The sequence below is a fragment of the Ananas comosus genome, linkage group 4, assembly GCF_001540865.1.
Source record: "Ananas comosus cultivar F153 linkage group 4, ASM154086v1, whole genome shotgun sequence".
Lineage (NCBI taxonomy): Eukaryota > Viridiplantae > Streptophyta > Magnoliopsida > Poales > Bromeliaceae > Ananas > Ananas comosus.
Window position 1 is genome coordinate 1,231,863 of NC_033624.1, and position 19,523 is coordinate 1,251,385.

At 38.2% G+C, this 19,523-nt stretch overlaps 3 protein-coding genes across 3 annotated transcripts; all 3 read left to right on the forward strand.

Annotated features, from left to right (window-relative positions):
- Positions 1,874-4,953, forward strand: LOC109709622 (endoglucanase 3). The gene is made up of 8 exons (XM_020231929.1): positions 1,874-2,051; positions 2,145-2,351; positions 2,885-3,085; positions 3,167-3,259; positions 3,446-3,607; positions 3,842-3,953; positions 4,057-4,220; positions 4,309-4,953. The coding sequence occupies exons 1-8, from the start codon at positions 2,004-2,006 to the stop codon at positions 4,639-4,641; spliced, it is 1,320 nt and encodes a 439-aa protein (XP_020087518.1). The 5' UTR covers positions 1,874-2,003; the 3' UTR covers positions 4,642-4,953.
- On the forward strand, positions 10,876-12,547 carry LOC109708954 (multiple organellar RNA editing factor 3, mitochondrial). Its single transcript, XM_020230929.1, has 4 exons — positions 10,876-11,313; positions 11,397-11,494; positions 11,783-11,848; positions 12,051-12,547. Exons 1-4 carry the CDS (start codon positions 10,922-10,924, stop codon positions 12,269-12,271), a joined length of 777 nt encoding a protein of 258 aa, XP_020086518.1. The 5' UTR covers positions 10,876-10,921; the 3' UTR covers positions 12,272-12,547.
- Positions 15,982-18,314, forward strand: LOC109708953 (cell wall protein RBR3). Its single transcript, XM_020230928.1, has 2 exons — positions 15,982-17,469; positions 17,886-18,314. The coding sequence occupies exons 1-2, from the start codon at positions 16,222-16,224 to the stop codon at positions 18,057-18,059; spliced, it is 1,422 nt and encodes a 473-aa protein (XP_020086517.1). The 5' UTR covers positions 15,982-16,221; the 3' UTR covers positions 18,060-18,314.

Sequence of the window (19,523 nt, forward strand, 5' to 3'; positions counted from 1 at the left end):
ATATAATTTTTTTTTAAAAAAATATATAAATTTTATGATCAAAAAGAAATGTAAAATATAGACTAAAAAATAAATATAAAGAGAGTACTTTTCGTGAATCGAAAGTGTGTTGTGGTAGACGCAGTTCGGGCACTAATTCCTCCGAGAAATCTGCTGACGAAAACTGAAAAGAGGCGAGAAACGGAGGAGACCGAATTCAGCAAAACTTTTACGGCCTACAGGGGCGAGATCTTCGAGGTGGTGGGGGTGTGCTTCAAAATTAACAAAAAACTGAGGGGTTCTATGCGAATTGCGTGCTATCACCGTATCACCGTATCACGTGAGCGAATGGCGGGAAATGCATGTGCGAGATTCCAGGAGATGTGGTGGTCACTTTTGCGCCGTGGTTCCTCCCAGTATTTTCCATGTTTTTATTATTTCAATTAATTTTTTTTTCTTTAATAGGAAAATTATTGTACATAAAATTTGTTTTTAAGAAAACCTTTTTCTCCACTGTTATTTCTTGTAGACTCTGAACAGATGAAATAATTAAATTGAGACCACCTCAATTAGTTTTTTAGTATAGAAAGTGCGGTTCATTAAATGCTGTAATTAATAATAGCTTTCTTGTTTTATTCAGCGAAGCTGCTCGATGATTTTTATTAAATGCTGCGATTGAGAATAACTTTTTCGCTTTATTTAGTGAAGTTTGTTGATGGTTTTTATATACATTTCATTAAATTATTCTAGTACCTTTATCAACATCTAGAGTTTCACACATTAATTAAAAGATATAGCATAGGCTTAGAAATTTTACTAAAATTTCTTGTTTAGATGCTTGAAATAAGATTATAAGTTTATAACTTACGACAAACGACACCAAAAATTTCCTGATAACGTGATTTTCTGAACAAACGGGTTGAGTACGGGTTAGTTCATTCAAGTTAGATCAGGTCCACTAAATTGGTTAATGCAGTATAGTACTCTTCTGGGGTCACTTTGGAGTACTAATTAAAGCCATTGCCAACCATACTAAATTACCATTATTTTCGTGCTCCTAATTCTTAATTTATGTAAGAGAAAATGTATTAGTACACCTTTATTATTAATTAAGCATTATCCATCAATTACACATTTTTACTATGTTCTCCCCAAACTAGGGGACCTAGTTTAGACTTGGCAGGTGACCGTTAGCAGTCTAAAACTACCTAAGACGCAGCCAAACTAATTAAATGCTCGTTCGTTTTATGCTCGACCTCTCCACATCGGAGAACCCACTCTAGCTTGGAACGAACCAAAAGTGTCCATTTCCCTTTTTGACCCTACCGAACCAACAAGGTGGATGGACACAACTCTACTCTACAAGGGCATTTGCGTACTCCAAATATCCAAGTATTTATGTAGGTTTTTCTTGAACCTTAAATCCCGCAATTTGAATCCTAGTCGATGCGAAATAATGTGTACACACATATTAGCTTGTAAGGGTAATTTTTTTTTTTTTAAAAAAAGAAATGGAAACTGTAACACAAATTAAAACATAAACGGTTATGTTTCCAGGGATATAAACGTAATAGCCCCCTTTCAAATATGCAGGGAGTTTAGTTATTACTCTCGGTTCTCATGTGACAACCTTAAGCCTAAAACAACAGAGCTAATAAATGAAGGGGCGAAGCTTTTTAAGTGTGTCCCTAATGGCAACAATAATAGCAAAACAGGGGAGTTGCAGAGCCCTTCTTTTGCTACTTTACCTCTATAAATAGAGTGACCTCTCACACTCTCTCCTTTGTGGCCTCACACTTTTATAGTCCGTAGTATCTCTCAATGGCGCTCTCCTCTCCTTCCCCTGTTCTCTTCATCTTCCTCCTCATCTTTTCACTTCCCATGGCTTATGCGTACCCAGCAAAAGGGCACCAAAACAACCCCAACAAAAACCATGGTGTCGCCACCCATAACTACAGGGACGCGCTCTCCAAGTCCATTCTCTTCTTCGAAGGGCAACGCTCGGGGAAGCTCCCGCCGAGAGGATGAGTTGGAGAAGAGACTCTGGGCTCTCTGATGGGTCCACTATGCATGTAAATGCTCTATACATGTATCTCATTCTTTTTCCGTCTTTTTGTTTTATTTCCTTGTAGTGTTTGGAGTTTGATTTGTTGGGGACAATGTAGGTGGACTTGGTGGGAGGATACTATGATGCAGGGGACAATGTGAAGTTTGGGTTTCCTATGGCTTTCACCACAACTATGTTATCTTGGAGTGTGTTGGAGTTTGGGGGTTTGATGAAGGGGGAGATTGTGAATGCAAAAGAAGCTATTCGTTGGGGTACGGATTATCTCCTTAAAGCTACTGCGCACCCTGATACCATTTATGTTCAGGTTTTCTCCTCCTCCTTGCCCTTCCTCTTTTTGGGTTTCCTCTGTTCTTTTCCTTATTTTTCTTTTATTATTTTTGCTTTCCTCTTGAACAAGGACAATGTGGATTATTTCGAACGAAAAACATGCCAAAAATTTGCCGAGTTTCGTATAATAACTCATACGCTTCTCTATACACCAACAGGAAGTGGCTCTCTGTTTCCTCTGTTCCTAACCTTCCAGTCTCTTGGCATTTCCTCTGTTTTTTTCGTTCTTTACTTTCTTTTGGCTATTGAAGAGGGGCAATGTGGGTTATTTTTACAAGTAAAAACCCATAAATTTGCTACATTTTCCTTGCTCTCTCTCTCTTCCACTGTTTTTTTTTCTTTGGTTATCTACGGCTTTCCTGTTGGGTAACTCTTCAAAGGACGGGGTAAGTGTTATTTTTAACCAAATGACCTCTTGGCTTGTAAAAGCCTCCATTAAATAGATAATAATGCAATGCTACATTAGTGTTACGGAATTAATAGATTAACCTCATTAGCTTGAAACAATAGGTGGGAGATGCAAACAAGGACCATGCTTGTTGGGAGAGGCCAGAGGACATGGACACCCCAAGAACAGTGTTCAAAATAGATAGCAGCAGCCCAGGCACAGAAGTAGCTGCTGAAACAGCTGCAGCTTTAGCTTCTGCTTCTCTAGTGTTCAGAAGATCTGACCCATCCTACTCTAAACTCCTCCTCAGAAGAGCCATTAGTGTATTCTCCTACACTCCATTTTCCCTTCTTTTTAACAGTACTTTTGTTTTTATTGTGCCCACTTAATGGCGTATGTTATAGGTGTTTGAGTTTGCTGATAAGCACAGAGGCTCCTACAGTGATGGGTTGAATAATGTTGTGTGCCCTTTCTACTGCTCTTACTCTGGCTACCAGGTATATTAGTTAGAGCAATGCTTGGTGTTTTGTCGAGTTATCTATTATGGCATATTATTTAATACATAAAGGGGCTCTCGAACACTGTTTTCTTGTAAACTAAAGGCTCTTTTTTTTCACTTGTAATAAAAAAAATAATATTAAAATGTGTTTGTGTGGGTTTTTAACTCTTTTTAAATATTGAAGGATGAACTACTGTGGGGAGCGGCGTGGCTCCACAGGGCCACGAGGGACCCCACATACCTGAGCTACATTGAGGTCAACGGTCAAACCCTTGGAGCTGATGAGACCGACAACACCTTTGGCTGGGACAACAAGCATGTGGGCGCCAGGATCCTCCTCTCTAAGGTCTTCTTCTTTTCTCCCCCCCTTTTTTTTTTTCTCTTTTCTCATAATTAGTACTTCACACTTAATAAAACCTCTTCTTGTTTTCTTTCTTTTTGCACTTTAGTTCCTGTTCAAGGGACCAAACAAGCCCATTTTTGTGTAATCTAAGATATGGGTTTTTGTCACTTGGTTACTAACCAAATCCCTCTCCCTTGGGGTTTTTTTTTTTTTTTAATTTATTTATTATTTGTTCAGGCTTTTCTAGTCCAAAATGTGAAGTCACTTCATGACTACAAGGGCCACGCTGATAACTTCATCTGCTCCCTCGTTCCGGGCACCTCTTCCTCTCAAACCCAGTACACTCCAGGTCCCAATCTCTCTCCCTCTCTCTCTCTAACACAAAAACAACTTGTATATGAGTGTAACAATATTATGCATGGGACTATATATATATATATATATACACATAGGAGGGCTACTATTTAAGATGAGTGACAGTAACATGCAATACGTGACCTCCACCTCCTTCCTCCTCCTGACATACGCCAAGTACCTCTCCTTCTCCAAACAAACCGTCTCCTGCGGCGGCGTCTCCGTCACCCCGCAAAAGCTCCGCTCTATCGCTAAGCGCCAGGTACTGTACTGTTTTTTCCTTCTGTTAAATTGGCCGATCTTTTGGATAACATGATATGTTTCTGATTGTGGTGGAGCCATGCACGTAGGTGGACTATTTGCTAGGGGAGAACCCCATGGGAATATCGTACATGGTCGGGTACGGTGCCCACTTCCCGGAGAGGGTGCACCACCGGGGCTCATCGCTACCGTCGGTGGCGTCGCACCCGGCCCCGATCGGATGCTCTACAGGATTCGCCGTGCTCGGCTCATCGGCGCCCAACCCGAACCTCCTCATAGGCGCCGTCGTCGGCGGTCCCGACGCCATCGACCGCTTCCCCGACCAACGCTCTGACTACGAGCACTCCGAACCCGCCACCTACATCAACGCCCCCCTCGTCGGCGCCCTCGCCTACCTCGCCCACTCCTATGGCCAACTCTAATTAGTTTAAGCATAGTTACTAGTAACTAATTAATTACGGTTATGGGAGGTTTAGTTAATCGGTCGTTTTAGTTAGTTAAGGACCCCAGTGCGGCTAAGGAACGCACGGGAGGGTCTTGGTTAGTTTAAGGTAGGGTTTAGTTGTGGTTTGTGTGGTGTGATGTGCTTGGAGATTGGTGCGAGCTTTGAACGGTGTACCATGCAAGGGAAAGTTTGACTCTTGCGTTGGGTTGTGTGTGGGGGAGCTGTAATTTGTCTCTAGTGTGTTAACGCGAGTAGTAATAGAGCTTCGTCTCTTGTGTACTTGTGTTTACGTTGTTTGGGTCTTGTGCGTGGCTGCGTATTTCCTTCTTTATTTCATTTATTTCAAATTTTTTTTAATTCAGTTGACGCTAATGTAGGGTTGATTACGATTTTTATGCTATTTTATCTTAAGTTTGAGGGACTAATACGAAAAATATATTAAAAAAGAAGCATAAATGTCACAGATGGATTTTGCCACCATTGCTGTAACATACATCAAAAATCGTGCTGTAACACCACATCAATTTGAAATAAATGATCATGTGAAAGAGTATAGGAATAGTCGTACGTGTTATTTTTATTTATTTTCATTATGAGGTTAGGTTGCCGTATATACTATTTATGGAATAACGGGCTCCGTCCCAAAGATTTGTAGCAGCGTTTTCAGAATATGTTGACTATATTACTCCAAGAGCCAAATTTTTTATCACATGCTACAAAAACTTAGGCCCGTTTGGTTCCGGAGATAAACGAAAAGCTATTCTACCAAATAGAATAATATTTAATCAGCATATTTTATTCCTGTTAAATTTTATTATTTTCGGTTATTTGCCATATTTATAATGTATATATCTACTACTTGAAGCTAACCATATATTTGCCATATTTATAATGGTATCTGTTCTGATGACCAAAATTATAACATATGAGGTATATAAAAGTTGAGAATGTATAAGATTGAGTTTTATTTAATCACCATCTAGGACAGTAGATTGGTATCTCTTTGCTGGATACTGTCACTTGAAATAAAATTAATATGTGCAAGCGTGTGACCTATATATCCACACTTGAGAATTTAAAAGCTGTTAGAATTTGATTAGATTTATAGTTTATTTTTAATTAAATAAAAATTAATATTTAAATAAAAATAATTAAAATTTAAATATTAATTATAGTATAAATCTAAATAAATTATGATAAATATTTTAATCTATCAATTAAAATTTAAATATTTATTGAAGTAGAAATCTTCATTATACTAGATTTGAGGTATATCTTTTGAGTGATGCATTTAAGGGGTTAATTAACTCGGTAGGAGTACGACGGCCACGTTTTAAAGCTGTTGGATTCAGAGAGAGTACGGCCGATGTCAAACTCTTGTGGAAGAGAGAGTCCTGTTTATGAGTAGTTACATGCACTTTGTGCACCGATGCATGTTTGAGAGAGAAATTTTTTTTTTCTTTTATAAATTTATAGAAAATAAGAGAATGATAGGACTCGGATTGTAACTACTCTATGCAAAAAATAAGTCATGTGTAATATATCTTCTCTTATATTTGTATATTTTTTATTTTATTTTTTTTTCTCTTTTGTGATTGTATCAGTTTTGCCGAAAATATGAATTTATGGTAAAGATCCGATTCGACGCTTTCATTATAGAATCTTAACATTCGATACCGAATCAACAGCAGTTGGTATCGGAGCAAGTTACGGATTCTTAAAAATTCGATACCAGGACGAATATCGGATTCCCAACAAAAACAACTTACATCTTCTTTTTAATATTATAATTGAGAATTTTAAAACTTTTTGACTGTGGATTGATGATGCCTATTTTCTAATAGGACATCTAAAGAATATTTCAGTAGTCTTTCGTAACACTCTCTTGTAGGAGGAATTCTACACTATCATATTTGCACCACGTCATCGATAACAAGCCAATCATCTTTTTTTTTTCCAAACAAAAATACAATAAAAATATTTTTTTTATAATCATGATGTGACATATATTTGTAAAAGAAAATTTTTGATTGGTTTGTTACGCCACGTCACCAATATATCCGTTGTATTCTAGAATTTTTTCTCTTATAGCAGCTTTTCATCCGGTGATGGATCTAAAATTTTTTAAAAATATTTTTTTCCCTTTAGTTCTTATGTGGTCATTGCACATTGGGCCAAACCATATGAAGCTCCATTCTGAGCGTTTCGGTGCAAATTTCTTTCATCAATTAGGGCAAACAATTACCCATTTTGATAGATGGAAAGAGACCCACTTCTCTTTAAGAAAAGTAAATGATCTTCTGAGCAACTTATCTACCAAAGTGTCAAAACAAGTACGTACATGGATAGAGTCATCAGTCATGTGAGTTGATCAAACACGCTTTTTGACCATTGGTGGAGACAAGATGGTGAGGGGACTGAACAAGTAATTAGCACCACATAAACCAAGGCCATTGTATGATTAGAGCATGTGATGTGGGGCTTTTTCTCTTTTTTTTTGGTTTTTGTTTAGTTCAAATCTTATTTTCAAAAAAAAAAAAAAACAAAAAGAGAAACATGCATGTGTAAGGCATGTGATGTTGGACAGGCATGTGATGTTGGACTTTTTGTTCTGATTAATGCGGCAATAATTCAAAAAGTACCCCAAATTAAATACAGGCAATGTGTTAGTTAGTAACTTAGTATACATATAATAATTATTTATTTATAATGTTTGTTTCTTGAACTGTGACATTTCAGATATGTTCTAAAATATTTAATGCTATTTGGAGTTATTGGTTTCAACAAGGCTACTATACTCTTATGAGTACGATCAACCTTGTACTCATAAGTTTGTTTTTGATGATAGAGTTTTCGAATTGACGATCCACACTGTTAAACATTATCTAGAGCATCTAAAATGTCTAGAAATTAAATTTTATAATTTTTCAGTATCATTTACCATATGATCAAAAGGTCATAAAATTGACAATTTTTAACGGCCGGTATGGGATATTTGCTAGTTTAACTGTGTAAAAGAATCGAAATTTGTTGAATTTTTGATAGAAAATTCTACTCACTATATAGATAAAGTTCAATAACTCCGATCTTAAATTGAAGGATCCGATCATTTATTTTTAAGACGTCGTTCGACTTTGACCGTTTATTTTATACTCGCTTGATAAATTTTATTATAATTTCAAAAAATTACGAAATTTATTTTCTATATGTTTCAAATATTGTAAATCATATTTAACGGAGTGGATTGTCGATTCGGAAGCTCTATTATTGAAAACAACTTATGAGTACGAAGGGCTCTATATTTATAAGAGTATAGTAGCCATAGTCTTCAACAACTTAGTTTTCTTTTTCTTTTTTTTTTTTTGCTTTAATTCAATTCTTATATTTTAAGAAAAAACAAAAAATAAAAGTTAAAGAGTTATTAAGGCATGTGATGTGGGGATTTCTCAATTCATAATTTTGTTCCAGCAGTACATTGGCAGCAGCCCATGTGGAGCTGAAGTGAGAACATGGGTTCAGCAGTCTCTTCTTCAGAACTTGGTGATGACAGATCCTCCTGGTCAATCCCAGAAAATGGCAGACCAAAAGACATTCCATCCCAGATTTTTATTAATAAGCAATTGCTTTTTCTCTGTCTATCTATGAATAACTAAAGACAGTAATTAAGACCAGTGCCAGGTATAATGGAGCAGTGTTCAAGCCCATAATTAAAATACTACATAGTAGGAAGTTAGAGCCATGATATATTACTGGCATGTTAAAATACTACTGGCATGTTAAAATACTACATAGTAGGAAGTTAGAGCCATGATAACTGAAAGCTTTTACAAAACATATTGCTTGAGTAGAGCTGGATTTAGAAGTACTAACAGTTTTTCATTCCACCGAAGGCCTTTAATAAGTTCTTATCCAAATAGAAGCAGAAGCTCCAGAGTAAAATTTACATGAAAATCACCTTAGCTTTTAATTATAATAAAAGCTCTGGACTAAATTATTTGTCTAGTTTACGATTGTTAATATTTGGAGTGCAGATAGAGGTCCTTTCGAAGCTTATTCAAATTACAAACCACAACACTAGCGCAGCATAGTTTAACTTCCAAAATAATGTTTTTTTTTTGAGAAATAGATAGCACGCTATCCGCTTCATTCATTGAAAGGATGAATTAGGCTACATGGGTGAGGCAACGTCGGCCTCGGAAAGGGGTGATTAAAAAAAGGAAAAAGAAAAAAAGAAAAAAGAAAAAAAAGAAAAAAAGAAGAAGTTCGTCTACTGTTAACCACTACCGTCGGCCTAGCAGAACTTGGTCTCAAATCTTCATCAACTGTTTAATCTTGTGGACTGCTTGGAGGGGGTCCGGTTGAGTGTTCCTAAATATCACACTATTCCTAGCCTCCCAAATGATCCACCAGCAGGCTATCAATCCAGATATTGTAGTACAAGACCGCTGTGACCCCTCTGTCGTCTTCCAACGATCCCATACCGTGGTCACATCATCCCCACAATTTCCTAGCCGGGCGTTATCCAAGCTCATGACCATTAGGAATCTTGAGAAATCACACCGGACGAATAAATGGTCGACCGTCTCCTCTTCAGTTCCGCACAACACGCAAACAGTATTTCCCGTCCAGCCTCTCTTGAGTAGGTTGTCGGCGGTTAGAGGCCGCTTCTTGAGGACGATCCAGCTAAAAACTTTTACTTTTAGTGGTACTCGAATTCTCCAGATCTTGCTGCTTCGGCCATCCCTTAAACCCCCGTCATTCAACATCGAGTAGGCTGATTTCACCGTGAACTTCCCGTCAGGGCTCCATCTCCAGTTCACGCTATCTGGTCTGATTTCAGGGCTGATTTCACCGTGAACTTCCCGTCAGGGCTGATTCAAAATAATGTTGTTCAAGCAAAGCTACTTAAGAACATCTCCTTTATAAAAAAAAAAAAATTCATTTTTGCATTCAAAATACAGGTAAAAGCAGAAACAGAAACCTCCAAAAGAATGGTTTGAATTTAAAAATCCAGTGCTTCAACCAAAAGCTAAATTTTATTTATTTGACTTTTTTTTTTTTTCGCTTGCCAGGCACTCGATTTATGTTTCTCAATAAGAGAAGTTACAACAAAATGCAATTTGGAACTTTAATTATTACATTTAATCCAACAACAAACCGTTGCTATTGGAGAAAAGATCATGGAACTTTAGACTAACTGGGACTTCTAAAGCTGGACAAGCATGGGAGAGAGAAAGGGGAAATGCAAGCCACAAATCCTGACTAGTATCTAATGATCATAAATAATTACCTTTAACTTTTGAGAATTCCAAGAGGATCCAAAGCCAGAAAAATAGAGAAAGAGTATGTCCCAGAAGATCTTCTATTTAAACTAGTAGACCAACCCTTTAGTACCAAATAAGATGAGAGAATCCTAAGCTTTTATGGGTGGTATCTTAGAATCTTGAGGACCACTGATGCGTGTCAGTGCCATTACTGATCATATCCAAATCTTTCTAAGAAATGCTATTTGTACGTCCATAAATGGAGTGTAAATTATATGACTATCCATCTCAAAATTTAAACATCTTTTATATTTTATATTAAAAAATTTGATAAAATTCAGTTTGCGACGGAGCCAGTGAAATCAGTATTTAATTAAAGCAATTATTTTAATGCTCTTTTGAAGGGAAATGGTAGAGCTTAAAGAAGCCATCCACGTCTGTTTGACTTAGCTGGAGCTTTTATAAACTACGGTGGCAAAGTAGACTTGGTGGTTGAACTCCCCNCCCCCCCACCCCCCTGGCGCGCCTAATGGCTACCTGCTGCAGCAAAAGTACTAACAACTCTCAAATTTAGTTGTCATATGTCAAAGCCCAAACCTTCATGTAAATGGGGCCTGAATCTATGGCCCTTGACTAAATTTCATTTATAAATTTCAAATCCTTGATACTGATTCAGAAACGACCACCGATAAATAAATTCAACAAATAAAATGTATATAACTTGAGTTACACCTTTTGCTTTTTTTCTTTTTCTTTTCTTCTTTTTCTCGTGTAATTTGCTCCATCAAAAATGCACTGCGACCTCTGGTCCATATAATAGCCTATACAATATCGGCCCAATAATCACCCCTCTCATGGACTTCAAAATGGTCTGAATATGGGCCTACATTGCATGAGTCCAGTAATAGCCCATAACGCCTCTGATATTTCAAACACATAACCTCTCCTCAATTGGCTTTGTCGACCTCCCACTCCCATTTCGAGCTCGCAACAATGGCGGCGGCGACACGACGCGCCCTCTCCTCCCTCATCTCCCGAACCCTAGCCTCCTCCTCCTCACCCATTCGCTCCCCTTTCTCCTCCTCTCACCTCCTCCCTCTCCGCCTCTCCGCCGCAGCCGCCGCGGCCGCTGCCGATCGCCTCTCCCTTGCCGCCGCACCATGGGCCGTCCCAGCTCGGACGAAGACGACCTCGGGATCGGGATACTCTCCGCTCAACGATCCTTCTCCTAACTGGAGCAATCGCCCCCCGAAGGAGACGATCCTCCTCGACGGGTGCGATTACGAGCACTGGCTCATCGTCATGGAGTTCCCGCAAGACTCTAAACCCTCGGAGGAGGAGATGGTCGCCGCCTATGTCAAAACCCTAGCTGCAGTTGTTGGGAGGTAGTGATCTATCCTCGTTTTCGTTATCTATTTGTTAGGGTTTTGACTCGTTTATGAGTGGAGGCTTCTGGATTGTTTTTTAGTGAGGAGGAGGCGAAGAAGAAGATATACTCAGTGTGCACGACGACGTACACGGGCTTCGGCGCGCTGATCTCGGAAGAGCTCTCGTACAAAGTTAAAGGTGATCGTGCGATGGATTTTTGCTACTTTTTAGGGATTTCATGTTCTTTCGTAATTTCTACTCGTGTGGTTAGTTAACAGCTTCTCTTCTTGAGAAGCAGAGGCCATAACTGTGGTGTAAAGCTGAAACTTGCTTCTGATTCTAAATGGAGAAGCACCAATTTGGAGCTTCCTTTTCCGCTACGGCGGGAGACGTTGTACAAACTTTAATGAAACAGTTGTTAGAGCTAGGCAAAATTTGATTCCTCGAGTTGGAGATATCAATGAATACTTATACTCATATTTGCAGGACTCCCTGGTGTACTGTGGGTGTTGCCTGATTCTTACTTAGATGTTCCCAACAAAGACTATGGAGGTTAGTATAAAGTAGCTACAAAATGTGTCATTTTCTCTTTTTTCTGCAGTAAGTTTCATTTATATACATAGTGTATATAATTAAAGACCAATCACTTAGTTTTTCTTAATCAGTAGTCATAGTGTTCTTACATGTTTATTTGGCTTACTCGTTTCCCTTAATAATTGTTTATTAATACATTTTGTTTTGTCATGTGCAACAGGAGATCTTTTCATTGATGGAAAGGTTATCCATAGACCACAGTTTCGGTTCAATGAGAGGCAGACAACAAGGAATAGGCCTCGCCCTCGGCATGACAGGCGGCGTGAAACCATGCAAGTTGAGAGGAGAGAACCAATGCAGAGAGGTTCATGGGCTCAAGAGCAGAGAGCTCCAGATTCGCAGCAAGGGTATCAAAGTGGACCACCAAGAGAAGGGAAATAAGGTTTTCTTAATGTTTTCTTTTATAGTTTTATCTGATATTGGAATTTTCGCAAGCAAGTTATTTTTGTTATTCTACCAAATGAAGCTTGTTAAACGGATAACTAGGTACTGAAGTTTCTAATCTTATGTAAGTAAATTCTTGTTGTCTTTGTTTCAACTACAACACTATGAGTAGGTTATAATCGTTTGTGTGGCCCTGTTTTATGAACAGAAACACTCTTGAGTTGCTAAGCTGTATTTTATTATTTTAGTTTTTTACTTTTAGTACCTGATTAATCAAGCCTTTTCTTGTATTTTAAGCAGCAGTCATCTCTAGTCTAGGTTTTGGTAAACAAATATGCTTGGAGCTTCTACTATGGCGGCAAGTTATAATGAGATTTGAGCCTTAAAAAGCAAAAGGTCTAATTTGAAGCTTTAGCTTCTTGTGTGAAGAAAAGCCGTTTGGGAGATTTTGGCATGTTACTTCTCCTAGTGGCACTAGTAAAAACAAATCCAATCATCAAACAATGGTACACCCTACCACAGGGGTCAAACAAACTGTTGGTGTCTTTATATTACTTTATTATGGATTTTAATTGGATATAATGTTTTACTCTTAGTCGGTAATGCATAAAACTTGTTCTTATTGCTAAAAGCTTAGTCTTTAAGTATTTATATGTAGTCCTTGGTCTATTTGAGTTGCTATGACCTGCTTTCTTCTGTTATTCTTGGTGAAGTGATTGCATTTAATTGCTTCCTATATGTTTTATGATTTCATCCATGTGATGTTTACAGATTCTACAACTTTCAGTTTGTCACATAAGGCCTCATAGTATAAGCTTACTGAAGCCAATAGGAATTAGATGTCATAGTTTAGATTAGTCATAAAATTATTGAGACTTTCATATTATGAAATATGCTGTCTGTCCGCAAGAGGTTTTGTCTTGACTGTGGTTGCTCTCTTGATCTGCATTTTGATTTATCATTTGTATTATAAACTGTGTTTTTTCCTTCCTTTTTTTTTGAAACCATGAAATCCAGGTTAGGATAAAACAATTTTGTGAATATTTAAGGATCTCCGAGCCTACTGATTTTTATGCAGTATTGGCTTTTGGGCTGGAATAAGCAAGGTTTTTGAGGTTTTTTTGTGAGGAAAGATAGTTGGCAAGATAGGATTCCTGTGACCTAGCTAAATTAACAGCAATTTAGCACCTTTAATCAAGTTAAAGGATGCACTGAACTAGGTGCTCTGTTGTAGGATTGATCAGTTGGCCTCTAAACAATGGGTTTGATGATGAGATATAGTTAAATCGCAAATTAAATGATTTGGATGAGAGAAAGATAATAGGATTTTGAAAGTTTTGAGCTCATGCTACTAGGTTGCAATAATATTCCGCTTTTCCTCGATACTTTGGTACAGCTTCAAACGAGGCTGATGCGATAAGGTTTTCAGGTTGATGTGAAAAGGTTTTACTAGTACTCTCCAACTTTGCCAGAGTTTGACAAAATACGGAGTTGGCTTAATTTTTAGGATTGAAACTAATGAGGCATGGAATAACTCTTCAGTATGTTTAACTCTACAAAGAGTCTTAGATCTGTATTAACCTTATCCGAACTATTGCACCTTTTGTAATGAGCACCTGAACTTTAAGATTTTGATTTCTACAACCTTTATTATTTCTCATTTCGCAAAATTCTCTTAGTTCTGTTAGAACTCAGTCACTTTCTGTCAGAGAAGTTAGAAAATATTCCATCAAGCTATTGAATTTTTTGTTCAATAAGTTAAAAATATTGTTGCTGTTAACTTCTGACACTATTTAAATCAAATATACTATAATGTCAAATAGTAAAATCCAAATTTATAGAAGTTAAGGTACCCATTTCAAATTGAGCTATATTTTTGGTTAAGGTTCATCAACGTTTACTTTATTTTTGTTATAATTGTTTTGTGAAGAGCTTTTCTCCGACTGCTTAGCTTGCACGATTATTATTATTATTATTATTATTATTATTATTATTATTGACTTGTAGTCTAAAGATGAGATTTGAGATGCCTTATATGATAAAAAAAAAGACTGTTAGTTGTATGAAATTACTACTAATATTCTCTTTTCGTAGATGTTCCAAAAACTACATTGTATATCAATTTTCATGAACTCATGTTTCCAAACCCTGTTGTATTTAGGAAAAAGAAGAATCCCCTGGACCAGATGTTTAAATATTTTAGTTTCACAACGCTTTCCTATGTTAGCTTGCTTGTTTTTAAATATCTATTTCCAACAGATGGCATATAAAGTTTCCTGTAAACAAGATTCGAAAGCCTTGCTAGAATCGTGGATTATTATTCTTTGAAGCATATAAATCTTTAGCTGCAACACGCATTCAATTCTTATAATCCTTTCTGATGCGTAAGCGAAAATTTTCCAAATAAAAGCTTTTTTATTTATTCAATAGGTAGTTTAAATGTTTCAGTTTGTAGATGTTTCTTCTTATGCATAACACGTTGTATTATACCCCTACGAGGAATTTTAATGCTTGAAATGATGATGTTTTAAATAGCATCTCAGCACTCTAGTATGCGCTGTCACGTTTACGTAATAATTTATCAATGCTCCTCGGGCTGTTTCATTGTTCGTGATTGGGCCCAGGTCTCCTCTAGTTAAGATGCATTATCAATAAAAAATGCTTTATGTGGCCTGTTTATTGGTAGCACATCCATCTCAGACATATTAGCAATTTTTAAGTCTAAAATATAAACAAATAACTATCCAGGTATTTAATTTTCCAGAGGCCTTTTAAGTTCAGGCTCTTAATTCGAGTTAGGCTTTGTTTGGGATTGCAGAGAGATTGCGAGATTGCGTTACGTGCGGTGAAAAAGTACGTTGAAAAAAAATTCTGTTTGTTTCTGTACGTAATATCGCATTTCGCATATTGTAATGAATCAGTTACGATATACTTTCTACGGTCCCACCGGAGAACGCAGAAGCATATTCCTATATGCTTTTTTTTCAACTCCATTTTATCTAATAGCGATAGATAGATTTCAATATCAAACTAAACCTTAGTCAATCTGTTTCATGGATTAGCTTGATATTCAATATGATATTCGGCACAATATGTTGCATAGTAAAAGTTCAAATAATTACTTAGTGCTTGTAAATAGTAAACATTATTGTTTTATACTAACTCTTCCATGTATGAATTAGAAGTTAAGAACAAAGGCTTACAGCATGTTTGTCTTCACTCGCTGATTTTAATTAGGAGTCAATTTATATTGGCCTAATTTAGAAGTGCATTTGTTAAATGCAGCCGACCTTAAGTTTTAGAACTCTCAAAAATTTGAAGGCGTTTAGTTGAAAATGGTATTTTTAAACAATCCAAACTTTTCAACTACATTTTTTATTTTTGAGGGGAAAAAAAATTGTCTTGGTTACACTAACACGAACCATACTATTACCAATTACTGGTAGAGGATCCCGAGCCGACTAGCCCCGGTCGGTGGAGAGTCCTCAATCATGAGAGCCATCCCCCATTCTCCGAATCGCCATCCCAACTATTGGAGTCACCTCATACTTAATACTAATTTTTTTCAAAAAACGAATTACTTGTAAAATTGTAATTTTTGAATATAAAAAAAACTGATAAATAATAATGAATCAGTATTTCTTTTTTTTCTTTTTTTTTTCCCACGGCCCTCTCTATCTGGTTAATTGTTCCGGACAAAATCACAGAATCACAGGGACAGCAAAACATTAGCCGTATCCTAGTGCTTACCCGATAAATACCCCCCATTGGCTCCCACCCGGCACCGCTTTCCCAACTCGATTATAATATTCTTTCCCCTTTCCCCTTTGCCCTTTCTCGCTTCGCCTTTTTTTTCCTCTCTCTCTCTCTCTCTCTCTCTCTCTCTCTCTCTCTCTCTCTCTCCCTCTCCATTTTAGGTCGTCGTCTTCGGTCCGATCACCTCCGCCATGAACTTTGACTCCTACCAATTCGACTTCGGCGTCGGCTCCGGCCGCTCCTCAACCTCCTCCCGCCCCCTCCGAGACCAGAAGCCCAACCCTTCCCCTTCCCCCTCCACCACCACCCCCTCCTCGCCATGGACGCACCAACCCTCCAAACCCTCGTCGCCATGGACCCCCCAACCCCCTTCCAAACCCTCGTGGACTCACCAACCAGCGAAACCCCCCTCCTCCTCGTCGTCGTCGTCCTCCTCCTCCTCCCTCGGAACCGGTCTCTCCAACCCACCCGCCTCGATGGTCGGGGACATCTTCGGCAAGAGCTGGGGCGCCGCCTCCGCCGCTCCCCCTTCGTCTTCTTCCTCTCGCCTCGGCATCCGCGAATCAAACCCTAACCTCTTCAGCGACCTCCTCGGCTCCGCCCTCGGCCCCGGCCGCTCCTCATCCGCCTCCAATGTCCCCCTCAAATCCGCCGTCCCAGCGGCCGCCCCCAAATCCACCTTCTCCATGGGCAATCTCTCCGATTCCCTCCCCAGATCCACTGCTCCCCCCTCCTCTAATCCCATTAACAACGCTCCTACGAGACCTGCGGCGGGATCTGGTAATAATCTCGGAAGCGGCACCAAGATCGGGAATTCGGCAGGGCTCAGTGGGCCACCGTTGAACCAGAAAAAGGATCCCTTTGTGTCGTTGATGGACTTTGGATCGAAACCAGCTTCGAAATCGAATACGCCACCACCTGTTCGGGCTAGTTCCCCTGACAGCGACTACTCTTTTGGGGCATTTCAGAATGCTGCATCAGCGAAAGCGGATTCGTTTTATGCTCCACCGCCGACTCATCAGCCTGCACCTGCTCCTGCACCAGCTCCGGCAAAATCTGGATCAGATCCATTAGACATGTTCTTCTCTTCATCTTCCAATCCTTCTGGAGCATCTCCGGAGGCCACCGGAAGCTTCCCAGAGGCGAATGATTGGGACTTGGGGGCAGAATTCGCAGCCCACGATGATGGCGGGACCACAACGGAGCTTGAAGGGCTCCCGCCGCCTCCATCAGGTGTTTCGGCTTCAGCCGCCAAAGCCAAAGGGATGGATAATTATAAGCAGGGGCAGTATGCTGATGCTATAAAATGGCTAACTTGGGCTGTTGTGCTCTTAGAGAAATCCAGCGACAGTGTTTCCATTACTGAGGTTTTGTCCTGCAGGGCTTCTTCTTACAAGGAAGTTGGCGAATATAAGAAGGCAATTGCTGACTGTTCAAAGGTGCTAGAGTGGTTAAATTTCAGCTTTTATTTTAACAGTAAACTGCACCGGTGTTTCTCAACCTTCTTACAAGGTTTGAAGTTAGTCCCTATTTTTTGCGCAATGTCGGTTATATTGGATGGAACTGTCACAATCACCTTACAAGAAATTTAAAAGTTGTTTATGTGGTTCTTAGATGGTGGTTATGTAGATATTTTTTTTTTCCAACTTGATATAGAGAAATAGAAACAAACGGTAAAACTAGCAATGAAATGCAATGGTTAGTTGTCCATTTGTAACAATTCAGAGCTATGGGGACTGATTTGATACTACACTAGAGAGTTGAGGATAGCTGGTGCAGATTACCTTTATATGGCCTTTTTAATTTGTCATTTTGAAGGATTCCTTTTCTTTTTTTTTTATTTGTTAATTTGCAGGTGTTGGAACAAGATAGTGAGAATGTGTCAGTGCTATTACAGCGTGCTCTTCTTTATGAGAGCTCTGAGAAGTACAGGCTTGGCGCTGAGGATCTGAGGATGGTTTTGAAGATTGATCCGGGTAATAGACTTGCAAGAAGTACCATTCACCGTTTGAATAAATTGGCTGATTAAAGATCGATGTTGCTATTTCTCGCCTGGTTCATTGCTTTCTTTGTCTCAAACGTAGACTTGATGAACCCCTTCAATTTGCATTTATTATTGGTTATATGAGTTGGGGAATAATTATAGTTCTTAGAGGGAAATACCTTCTTATGCTCTATATAAAATTTGAACTTATTCTTTTACATGTATGGTTCCACGCTGTTGTATCAAACTTTTCTCTTATTGATGTAATGACTGTGCTGCAATTTGGTTTCTGTTCGGAAATGTTGCTGCTCAACAGCCATGATGTGGATAGAAGTAAGTTCTATCTTGTTTTGTGGTTATAATACCAATTTGGGATTGCTTGCACTAGTTTTTGAAATTTATACTCTAAGGGCCTGTTCTTTGTTTTTGTTATGGTCACCCAAAAGTTAAACGTTTCCATGCAATCTGAAATTGCTGTTCATGATATTTTCTCAATTATGTTGGTATTTGGTAGTAACACCTAGAAACCTTTGGTTTTATAATTCCTTTTCATTTTACCTGGCTATTTCCTGGCTTTATAGATATCTTCAACAATAAAATTACCTTTAGTGTGGAAAGAGACAAATGATGAAATTTTAGCTTATTTCTAGCTTTGCTCTGCACAACATGCATACGAATGTTGCACCATTTGTTGTATATGGTGTATCATAAGCTTTTTTTTTGCCCTTGTATTGACTTGTTTTTTTTGGCACTATAGTTTGTTCTTTAGTAGTGAAGCCTCTTTGCTTTTCTTTTCTATCATCACTGTTGCAGACAGACATCAAATCAACTTATAGAACTTTTTGTTCTTTAATATGCTATATAAAAGTTTATGGCTACTCTTTATTTTATTTTTTTAATTTTCTTGTCATTATGATATTTGAATGTCATGTAACTGACAGATTAAAGTAACAATTTTGTGATAATCCTTGAGGTATATTTAGCAATCAAATTCATATACTGGAAAAGAGTTTCAAATTTTGTTGGTGACTACAGATGTTTTAGCATTGTTGATTGCTTTGGGAGTTCCTCCCATTTTATTCTTCTTTTACCAACATGGATTTCATGTTCGAACTTTGTGAAAATGAGAAGGCTGTGCTACCAAGGTGTTAGTTTTGAACTCATCTGAAAATTTTCTGTTTGATCAATTTGATCTAAGTATACTCATTCTTTGATGAAGACCATTTATGTGATATTAGCCTGGTTTGAGTGAGTAAATATTGACAGCAAATGTTAGGTTACATGCTCAAGGCAGGGCTTGCTCCCACTATATGTGTAAGGGAAAAATGAAAGATAGCTTTGACATAGCCCAAATGTTTCGTCCATTCATACAGCAACTAATCAGAGTGTGGACAGAATAGGCAGTAAATCAATGCTTTACATAAAGCTTCATCAGATAGTCTTTTGTCCCATTGCTTAATTGTAGTAAGATAGAATATGAAATAGAACCAAAAGAACTCATGATGACAT